Below are 11,777 nucleotides of genomic sequence, written 5' to 3'. Positions count from 1 at the left end.
AATATTCTAATTTCTTACGGTATCTACGCTATCATTCCTACTACTTATAAAACATATACTATCTTCGCGAGTCTTATCCGTTTCGACATAGTCTTCTTTTCTCATTTGTTGGTTGTAGTTGGTTCGTCTAAAATGTGATTGATTATTCCAACCTCGATGACCTCTTTTGTTAGTAGCATTCCCACGGTTCGTACTGCTTTGATTCACACCTCTTCTACCTCTAGTTCCCCGGAATGTATTTTCTTAAGTATTATTATAATTTGGTTGAGTTTGGGGATGTCTTTTTACAGTATTTTTTAATATGTCCACTCTCACCACAATTGTGACACTTTATATTAGATATAAATGCAGCTTCCTTTATTAATTTATTTTGATCTCCATCATTTTCCTTTCTTTTCTCAGACTCTATTCTTTATTTTGCCTTTACATAATTTAAGTCCAACGTCTCGACTGTTTTCAAGGACAATTACCACTGTTTCATATGATTTTGGTAATTCAAGAAGCAATGTACAAATAGCATCCTTTTTTTTATATCAATACCTGACGATTTCAGCTGACATAAAACACACGGTAGAATTTTAATAAAAAGTCTTCTAACTTTTCTTTTTCACTCATTTTCATCGACATTAATTTCCTTCTAAAAAATATTTTTCCAGACAAACTCTTTTTTTTATATACCTCTTGTAAACTTATCCACATATCATATGCTGTTTCTTTACCTCTAATAATATCTATTTGCGTATCATTAATACATTGTACAAGTATAGATTTGCATTTATTTTCTTTTTTTTTGGCTTTTTCTTTCTGCTTCAAAGTATTATAATTTTCATCACTATATTTAACAAGTATCATATCCTCTACATTAAGTTCTGTCAATATTGTTTTTACTCGAAATTTCCAGAAATCATAATTATTGCCACTTAATGGATCAATGTTATAACTGTTATTCTTATTAAAATTTTTAAAATGAGCCAGCGATAATACAAAGCAAAAATATAACCTGCTTTAAAGCCAATTGTCTCACTTAATTATTGCAATTCTAGGCCTATAACTTCTTAAATATATATGAGAATTATTTCTTTATGATGTAGTTAAACAAACTGTATGTATAGTGCTTGAGCAAAATAAGTTTATTTGAATCAAACTTATAAAATACTTTTACATTCTTGCACGCGGTTTTTTTTCTATCTGACAGAATAACTAGGGAGAAAAACAGAAATGGATCTAGAGTAAGAGAAAACATAAAACATAACAATGGAATGACATTATTCTTAACAAAATCCATTCACAAAAATATAATTAAAAAGAAGCATTCATTTTCGTGTATTTGTGTCTAAATTTTCAATGTTATTCTTATGAATGGTCGATCTTTGAATAGTTATAAGTTTATGAAGAAAGTTGTACAACAATTCTGTTGAGATTGTTTTAAAAAATAATTTTAAGTTTCACCTTTACAATTGGATATTTTTCGAAGATGTCTTTGCTCAATAAAGCAATATTAAATTTAAATAAACAATTTTAAACATCAAACTTCAAGCTTTATATTTGTACACATATTTGTACAAATTTGCGTAACATAAAAAATTTGTATAACTACTTTGAATTGTTCAAATTTATAAATTTTTTAGATTTAAATCTTTTTTAAAATTTTCACGTCGCTTTCTAATGCAAAAAAACTCCTCCTCTTCGAAAAACTTTGACTTATAAAAATAAAATACTGCTTCACTTTATATTTTAAACAAGAAATATGTAAGTAAAGTAATGTGAAACCCTTAATTCGATTCAATCAAGCTGATACCTGCAATAATTTTTACTTTATTAATTAAACTATTTATTCAATAGTTATATACAAATTAAATACTTCAGACTATATGGAAGAGATATATTAAAAGAAAAAACAAAATTGTGTTAATTTTAGGAAAAAGATTATATTTTTATTTGTGACTTGAAACAAATAATTTCAGCTTATATAATTTTTAACATATACATAGTTTAAAGAAACAATTACATATTAAACACGTTGTGTTTTATAAAATCCTATAAAACTAAATGTAGTATTTAGATTTTGTGTATATATAGTATATATATTGTGTATACATATAATATTTTAAATTGCATATTAACTTCTATGTCTAGTATGGATATTTTAAACAAATGTCATATTATTATTACCCATTATATTTGCATGCTTTTAATAGGTTCGATGGAATTAATTGTTTCATTAATTGCAGCAACGATTTTGTCATTGTCCATTATTGTCATGTGAGTGCCTTCAACATAGTGTATTTCTATTTTTCCTTTAGTAATCTGCAAGTAACTTTATATTAATTATAACTGTTCTGCTGTATAAATTATTTTTTTATATATTTTAATTACCTTGTGCAAGCCATAGTCTTCTTGAGGAAACAGTAACGAATATGTCGTGGGCTTCAGAAGTATTATAGGTGATTCGATTTTCGGTACTTGTGTCACATCGTATTCATGAAGACCGATCAAATGCTTATACATTGTTGTGCACAAGGCTTTTCTTTTGTCAATCAGTACTTCTGAATAAGCCGAAGAAACATGTTTCAAAAAAATTTCTAACTTTTCGTCCCAATTAGTATTAGTACATTTGTCCAACTCCAACACAAACTGAAAAGATTAGATTTGTGAATTTTGCCGAAAAGTCCATCATTTAAGACCATCATCAACGACTGTATATACCTTTCCACTAGCTGCTGGTTGAAACAAATCCATTATACCCAAAAGAACATTATTCTGGAATTCATCTAACGCAGTAAAAGGACAAGTTATATTAGTCATTGCCTTTATATGCTCGGGTGCTCCATCGATGAGTATCAATCGGCCTTTGAGATTCATTTCTTCTAACTTCTGCGCTAATTCAATAGCAATTATCGATCCATACGAATAGCCGACTAGTACAAAATTCTGTGGCAATTTTTGTTCTCTGCTCAAAATGTGCTAGAAACACATAAAAAACAGTAAAGTATAAAAAAACTTAACATAAAAAAAAATGGGATTAAAAATATCTTAAACTGTAATCTTGTTATCATTGTATTCTGGCATGCAGTATTTTATTGTATCACAATCTGTTTCCTTCTTTCTACATTATGGAGTCCAGTTATTAATTAAGTGAAGAATTTACCTCTAAAAGGCAATTAGTGATATCTTTTATTGATGTTAAGTCTGTGCCGATGTTATGCGTGTTGTATTGCAAACACGTCGCTGAACCTTCGATTTTTGGCACCAGCAAATCAAAGACGTTTGCACAACCCTCTATACCTGGCAATAGGAATATTTCGCTTTCCGTCGTGCTTTTTTTCGTCGAAAGCTTTATACAAACATCGGGTATCAATTGATCATCGCCTGATATGCGAATGAGTAATTTCATTCCTGTTATCTCGGTGAGTTCCTCGTTCTTCATATCTTTCTCAAATATTTTGGCGAGCTTAGCGAAATTGAGATTGCGAATATCCTGCGCGGAAAGAAAAATCTCATACTCCCGTTCCAAGGTCTGTTTAATTTCCACGGCCATCATCGAGTCCATTCCAAGCTCGGACAAAGGCATGTGATGAGCCACGGTACTCATGTCCTTCAGATCTATATTTAATTAGTTTTTTATATTTAGTTTTAATTATTTAGTTTATATTATATATTTTAATCACATTTAATTAAACACATTGATCTTCTTTATCAAACAAATTCCAATTGAAATAAATTGATTAATCAAATAGTCTAATTTTTTTAATGTTATTAACTTACTCATAATATTGGCCACAGTTTCGACAATACTGGATGCGCCAAAAGTGTTCAACCGCTTCTCGGCTACAACCATGCTCGCCACTATAGGCTGTTTTTGTAACAAAAAGTCCTCGAGTTTCGCGATGCAGGAAGTTATCTTTTGCTGCAAAGTGCCGCCGATAACCATTTCTTTGTCGTTGTCTTGCATATCAGCCACGAGGCCGACATCGCCGACCGCACCCCATTGAACCGCTAGTCCATGCAGACCCTCTTGCACTCGTCTCTCGCAAATTCTCTCCATGATGGAATTTGCCATGCCGTAATTGGTCTGTCCGGCATTTCCTCTGCCGCAAGATACCGAAGAGAACACAACAAAGTGACGAAGCTGAGGACATATTTTTCTGGTCAAATGATCCAAGTTCTTCGTGGCCCAAGCTTTCGCTTTGAAGGGCTCCTGAAACGTCTCTACAGTTTGATTCCGGCAAATTTTATCATTCAATACCACAGCCAGGTTGAATATAGCGTCCACCGGTGCCAGTTTTTCTGCCGATTTCAGCATATATTCGCAATCTTTGACGTCCGATACATCGACGTTCGATATGATTAGCACTTTCACTCCGTAAGATTTCCACAGATCGATCTTCATCTGCTGATATCCGTTTCTTACTCCGACGCGCGAGATGAACACCAGATTCTGAGCGCCACGAACAACCAGCCAGTCGGCTAATTCTAAGCCGAAGCCACCCAAGCCGCCTAAGATGATGTACGATTTGTTCGATAGACAGTAATAACGTGGAAGTGCAAGAATGGGTGCGCTCATAGATTCATCTTTTTCGTGTATTTTTATGATTATCTAAAAGTACGTCAATTCAGTTAACTCAGTTTTTATATTATGTTTTATGTTTTATCCTTAATTGATTAACCGTAATTAAGCCACAATTAATTCCAGTTTAATTGACTTACCTTTCCTATATGCTTTCCAGCTGCCATGTATCTGAATGCAGCCTCCACTTCATCCTTTTTGAAAATCTTTCTGGCAATCGGTTGAATAGCTTTATTCGCAAGATTTATGGCCACTACCATGTTCAAACATTTTTTTAGTTTTTCCGGAGCTGTGTATACATTATCCAACATAATGCTGTAAAATGAAATTCCTTTCGAAAGCATCGACAGGTTCAACAAATTATTGACCATAAAATCGTATTTGCCTATTTCCAGAAAACGCCCGCCCTTCGCCAGGCAACGGATGGACGTCTGGAGTTTCTCTTCGGCGAGCGAGTTCAATACAATGTCCACGCCACGGCCGTTGGTCTGATTAAATATCATTTGCTCAAAACTGTTGTCGCGCGAATTTCCAATGTGATTTTCTGGGATGAACGGGAACGTGTCTCTGATAAACTTTCGCTTTTCCGGAGTGCCAACGGTGGTGAATATCTCGCAACCTTTGTGATGCGCAAGATGAATCGCAGCTTGGCCCACGGCACCGGTACCGGAGTGGATAAGTACCGTGTCTCTCTTTTTCATATTTGCCTTGACGATTAATCCGTAACAGCACGTACCGTAAGCGCACGGAACCGTTGCAGCGTCTTCCATGCTCCACTCGTCAGGAACATTCCAGCATAAGTATTTGGCGGATGTGCACATATTTGATATGGATCTGTGAATTAAAAAATTAAAATTTTTTTATATCTAAAAAAACAGGATTATCTAGAAAAAGCATAACTTGTAAGTTTTACAGTAAACATAGTAATATTGTTTATAAAAAATTTATGCACTCCAATAAAATAATTTTACGTTTGTGCTTTGGTTTTGGAAAATTTTGCAAGTTGCGTTGCAAAGTCTGCAACATTTATAATACAAATTTTTTTACATAAACAATTTTTTAATTATTTTTATTTTTTTGTCACACATGCACATACAATATATACAAACACAATATATTAATTGATCCAAAAAAACTTACCTTAAAGTACATCAATCTTTTTTATATACAGTATACTTTTAAATGATTGTGTGACAATAACGTACCTGTTTTCCCAAATTCCCATCACTCTCTGTCCAGTATTATTGACGCCGACATATTCCATACCCACCATACAATCCTCGAGACGTCCACGAGTTGAATGGAAACCATCTTCTGTAAGTTTGCCGGATGCTATCATTACATCTTTGAAATTGATAGACGAGTAAGCTATGTGAACGAGATTATTTTCCTTATAATCCGGTGTAATCGGACCCTCTATCCAGCGAAATGAACTCAAATCACCGCTCATCTAAATGAGAAATATCTTTTATTATAATAGAACTGTAAGAATAACTTTTTTTATTAATTTATGAAACATTTATACCAATTGATTGACAAATGCGTGGTACACGAGTTTCGGTGTCAGCGGCGATAACGGAAGATGTCTATATGAACCCCATGTTTTACCCGGACGCAAGACATTTATGATAAGATCGATCCGGAGCTGCTCCGCGTATAATAACTCGTGCAAAGAAAATTCCGGTGCAGTTTCGTCTTGAATAAACACTCCTCTGATCGATTCGCCACCTGGTTCTCTCCTCAAGCAATTGACGAGGCCCAACAAGCCGCATTCCGAATCTTTGTCGCTGACCAAAATTATTTTTGCAGCGTTTCTCGATTCGATTTCCGCGTTCAAGATCGATTTTAGCTGCTCTAACCAAGAGAACTCATAATTGTTTACGTGAATAACTTCAGTTTTCCTTGTCGACTGTTCTCTCTTCTTTAACAGTATAATGTGCTCTTTCTGCGTGCGTTTCTCAAGTACTACTGCTAAATTGTACTTTTCGGCAGTCACAATGTCGTCTTTCGTGAAGGACTGTTCTCGTGTCAATAAGAATCCATTGTTTTGTAACACCGGCAAAATTTCTTTTAAGGTTTTGCTCTTGTTCTTCGTGAACAAATTGTATCCTGTGATTAATACCGCATTATCGTCATTCGACAACTTCTTTGATTGCGAAACTGTGATTTTCGAAGGAAGAGTAAGGCAATCGAAGCGATCGGTTCTGGTCACCAGAGTAATGTTTGGTTGAAGCGACGGTAAATCATTCAAGATATCGATAAACAATGGTGATGCTATTTCATCTGCTTCTACTTTGTCATCATCTTCGATCAATTCGATAATATTTACTTTTATCACTTGATGATATTCCAGAGCGAGATGCGTCGACAGCATCACGCCTTCCCGCCATGAAACCTCGGCTCCGTCGCGATGAGCTATGAATCTGTACTCCTCGAGAACGGGCTCCCCCGCTAGCTTCCGACGATTTATGGAAGTAGCTTTGATTCCGCGAATTTCCACACCGCCGGATACTACCGCGTCGTAGGTTTTGTACACACGCACAGGAAGCTCTAAAATGATATTTATAAATATTGTATTTTTTTATACTGAAACTTCATTTACGTTAAACAAATTTCTTTATTTGAAAATTAGTCACAATATTTAAAGTTTCATTAAAAAATTAATACTAAAAAGCTGTTAGAAAGAAAATAAGTCGACAAACTTACGATAATCGTTTGCTGCTGCGTTCCGTATTTGCTGTATGTGAAGTTTTGTATCGATTACCAACTTTTGTATTTCCGTGGGAACGTGAAGACTCCTCGTGTCTATCCCGAGAATTTTCATTTGCAGCATATTATCCATAAATGTTACCCAATTGTACATCCAAGCTATGTGCCCTTGTTTTCCCGTAGTCGACGAACTCTTCAAACCCCGAAATATGCCGGCGTATTGATATCCGCGTAATCTGAGTTCCTTGTAGATATCTTTTGTGTTCATTACTTCCTCCTCATTGTCGTCCTCTTGATTTAAAAATTGTCTCGGTAACTTTTCTTTGGTAATATCTGTCGGTTCACGCACAGTGCCAGTCACAACGGCATTATCTCCTTCCATGACTTCAAACTTTCCAGTTGCTGCAATAAATAATCTTGAATATTTCTCTTTATCAAATAAATTGAGTATTGTCATTCTTAATGCAGCAAATAAAATAGCTTATTGAAAAATAAATTTTTAAAATAAAATCTACCTTTCTGCACCATTATTGTTAGATACACGGGTCCTTCTTTCGGAAAATGCGTTGCCCGAATGAACTTGACATTTTCAAATACGATCGGCATCTCTGAATACGATAGACTTTTCAACAAACCCATCGTTTCCCAAACTAGCATGATATATCCAGTAGCCGGCAATAACTGTCTTCCGTCAATCACATGACCGCTCATATATTCGTAATCTTCATCATTTAGCGCAACTTCAACCATCCTTTCTCCGTTACAGAGTCTCATCTGCATTTTATGACATGTTACGTACCAGTCCTCGGAATGATTCCATCTGGAAATAGAAAATAAAAATTCCTTACTGTGAAAATAATTTTGTATTCTATTATGTTTACGAAATGAATAATGTGTTCGATATACTTGATTGACGGCGAGATCATCGCCGTGGAACGACTAACAGGAAATTTTACGGTCGGATATAGATTTGCTAATTGCGGTTGCAAGCCACTGTTGTACATTTTTCCTAGACCTCGCAAAAATACTTTGACGTTATCTTCGTGATTACGCTGAAGTAACATGATGCTGGTTGCGTCGAACAGTTCTTTCATAACACTCTGAAGAATTGCATCTGGAGCGATTTCAAGAATCACTGCGTTTCTGGGAATCAATTGCGCGGTTTTATCAAAAGATACAGCACTTGTTAAATTATTCGTGAAATATTCAGCGCAGGACAATTTTGCGTTGTCAAATAAACTTTGCCATATCTGATTGGGAGTCATTGTTTGCGGTATTATTCGATTTAAGTAAGCCAGAATCGTGGCTCTCGCGGGGAGGAGATAACGAGTATGCAGAGGAATATCGCAGCAGTTGACTTCCTCAGTAAATACATTATTGGCCTGCAAAATTATATAAAAAGTGTAATTTGTTTAAGTTAATTACACGTATATTCGACAAAATATTTTAATGAAAAATTAAAGTACCTCTAATTGTTTTGTAAATGTTTTTACTGATTTTTTTAGACCGCTTATGGAGCAAGTATTTTGACTGTTGCTGTAAATTATTTCGATATCTGGTGGGCATATGTTCTTCACATTCTCATAACTGAGACCGATATTCATCATCGCGCAGTTAATTTTTTTTGTTTCCTTCAATCCCAATCCTATGTAATACGAAGATAAAATCACTTGTTCAAGGGTGAAATTACCAGTCGCATATGCGCAGCAGAGTTCACCAATTGAATGACCAACGACAAAATCTGGCACGATATTTACGGATCTTAAGAGATCGATTAATCCCACCTAAAAAGAATAAAATATTTTTTTCTATTATTATCAAGAAACATTTACAGAAATTGCGCGCATATAATTTGTAAAAATAATTTACCTGCATTACGGTGATGCCCACAAGTGAATTTAATATGTCGTTAAAAGTATCTTTATGTTTACTCGTTAATATGTCAATGATATACATTCCAAGCATTTTTAAAATCGTATCGCATTTTTCTATGGTTTTGGAAAATACTGGGAATCGCAGTAGCGCTTGACCTGTTAACATGTAAATTCGAGTTTAATTGCAAGCAATCACTTTTGTAACATACTGAAAAAAAAATCCGTACCCATGCCAATCCATTGCGATCCAATTCCGGAGAACACAAAACAAATCGGTCTTCTTTCACTTGAATAATATTGTATTTCTTTTGCCGCTTTGATCGGCGTTTTAGATTCGACAATCACGTATCCTCTGTAAGGATGATTTTTCAACTCGTCAGCGTAAAGATCATGCAATAGCCGTACATATTCGACGTCTATCGGCCGGTTCTCGATCTAACATACAAATTTTTGCGGTGTAAGTGTGCTTTTATTGACTGTGTAAACGCAAAATTTTTATATACCTCATTTAGAAATGATTCAACTGCTTGTTCGGTACGTCCAGACAGGACAACGAGTCTGGGCAGATTATCATTCGGAGCTCCTTTGTTGATTTTATCTTTTGTGTTACTTCGCATCAAGATGTGGCAATTGGCTCCACCAAAACCGAACGAATTGATACCCATAAATCCAGAAGTCCACGGTGTTGTGTTGGTCACCACGCGTATGCTTCCATCTTCAAAAGCCTTAACACCTTTCCGTAATTGTGTGAAGTTTATATTCGGCGGGATTAAGCCAGTTTCCATTGCAATTATCACCTTACGAAAAATTAATTAAATGCTAACTTGTTACTTCTTATCTTTTTATTAAATTATTTAATAATTGATAATTGTTTTTTATCTTTATATCATGATACTATTAATGATTTAGCAGCAAAAAAAATGTTATACAAGTTTTTGTTTGTAAAGTATAAAAATTTCACTAATTTACGATCATAAAAGTCGACGTCTATTATTACACGTATAATAATTATTATTACCTTAGCAATTTGACACATGCTACTAGCACCTTCAGAATGGCCCAAGTTTGATTTGATAGAGCCGATTAATAGAGGAGTTTGCCTGTTCTTGCAGAAAACCTGCTCGAGTGCATTGATTTCTTCTGGATCGCCAACATAAGTGCCGGTGCCGTGAGCCTCCATGTAGCCTAAGCAAGTCGGTGAAATACCGCATTCATTGTAAAACTCTTCCAGTAAAGTTTGCTGCATTTTGCTCGACGGGAAAGTAATGCCTTGTTCTTTGTATCCATCACAATTAGTTTTCGCATAGACGACGGTTGCATAAATTCTCTTAGCCACCTTTGCTTTTTGTAAAAATGCGACTCCGATTGTCTCGCTACGCATGTAACCGTTTGCATCGTTGGTAAAAGGTTTGCAGAATCCGTCAGGTGCTAAAATTCCTGAAATTGTAAAATTATATTACAAAATCTAATTTTGATGTATATTTATATATATTCCAAATTAATTAGATTATAATAATTTTTATATTTTTCAATTATCTCCTATATTCTAAATTAATATTTCAATAAGTATAATACCGAGTCGCGCAAACTGCAATGCTATATAAGGATTAAGGCAGAGATTTACACAGCCGACAATGGCAGCGTCACACTGTCCTGACCGGATACTTCTATAAGCGCACTCTAAAGCGAAGAGACTTGAGCTGCATGCGGAATCGAGTGTGCAAGATGGTCCTGTTATATTTAACCAGTAAGACATCCGATTTGCGTTTAGAGTTTTGTAACTTTCGAAAGCTGCAGCTACCTGATGTGTGTACATAAATAGTTTAGAGAATTTAAATGTTCATTGTATCAGCATTGTACGAGTTGATTTACAAACAAATAAATTTTTTATAATATGATATAAAAATGTTATTTTTCCAAATTTTTATGCTATAAACTTGTGCAATATTCTTGTTTGAATAATAAGTAATTTTTTGTACCTGTGGTTTTTCAAAAAACCAAGTGTTCTCCGACTCCGACGCACATATTCCGATAAAAATTCCAGTTTTTGTTCCAGATAAATCTTTCGGATTTATTCCTGCATCGACGATAGCTTCATACGTATGCTCCATGAGCATCCTACTCATAGGATCCATGAAATGGACTTTGTTGAAGGGAATTTCAAAATAATCTGCATCGAACTTTTCGATATTATTAATCAGTCCCATACGTTGAGGCAGATCTGGGTGACCTGTATATTAAACCGTATGTAATAAGTGAACAGTTATTTTTGTTCCAACTAATATAGAAGTTTGAAAAAAAAAATTATGGCAATAAATAAAATTTAAATAGAACAGTAATTTTATACATATGTTTCTATGAAGTATTTTTAATATAATTTTTTATTCATAGACCGAAGAAGATTTTACCATGATTCCATCGTCGTTCCTCATCTGATCCAAGATCCACTTTGTTAAATAAATTTTCTTGAAGTTGGTTAACATTGTCAGATTTAGGAAATCTACCGGCGATGCCAGAAATAACGATGTCATCTTCAGATTCGACATCAATGACCGTGGATTTTTTATTTGAGTTCATGTCAAACCCAACAACAGTAACTTTTACTTTTCTGGTTAACAAAGTCCCAA

The 11,777-nt window shown here is 34.6% G+C and overlaps 1 protein-coding gene across 1 annotated transcript; it reads right to left on the bottom strand.

Moving 5' to 3' along the window:
- Positions 1-1,378: 1,378 nt before the first annotated feature.
- On the bottom strand, positions 1,379-11,777 carry LOC105680084 (fatty acid synthase-like). Its single transcript, XM_067352337.1, has 19 exons — positions 11,544-11,777; positions 11,130-11,371; positions 10,726-10,951; positions 10,169-10,587; positions 9,654-9,947; positions 9,378-9,585; positions 9,146-9,306; positions 8,743-9,060; positions 8,183-8,658; positions 7,792-8,096; positions 7,274-7,678; positions 6,093-7,117; positions 5,773-6,017; positions 4,708-5,401; positions 3,766-4,597; positions 3,149-3,603; positions 2,707-2,964; positions 2,377-2,634; positions 1,379-2,307 (listed from the first exon to the last, which is right to left on the bottom strand). Exons 1-19 carry the CDS (start codon positions 11,725-11,727, stop codon positions 2,176-2,178), a joined length of 7,137 nt encoding a protein of 2,378 aa, XP_067208438.1. The 5' UTR covers positions 11,728-11,777; the 3' UTR covers positions 1,379-2,175.

This window comes from Linepithema humile, chromosome 1 (genome assembly GCF_040581485.1).
Source record: "Linepithema humile isolate Giens D197 chromosome 1, Lhum_UNIL_v1.0, whole genome shotgun sequence".
Taxonomy (NCBI): Eukaryota; Metazoa; Arthropoda; class Insecta; order Hymenoptera; family Formicidae; genus Linepithema; species Linepithema humile.
The sequence above is the reverse complement of the archived record's forward strand: the minus strand, read 5'-3'. Positions and strand labels throughout refer to the sequence as shown.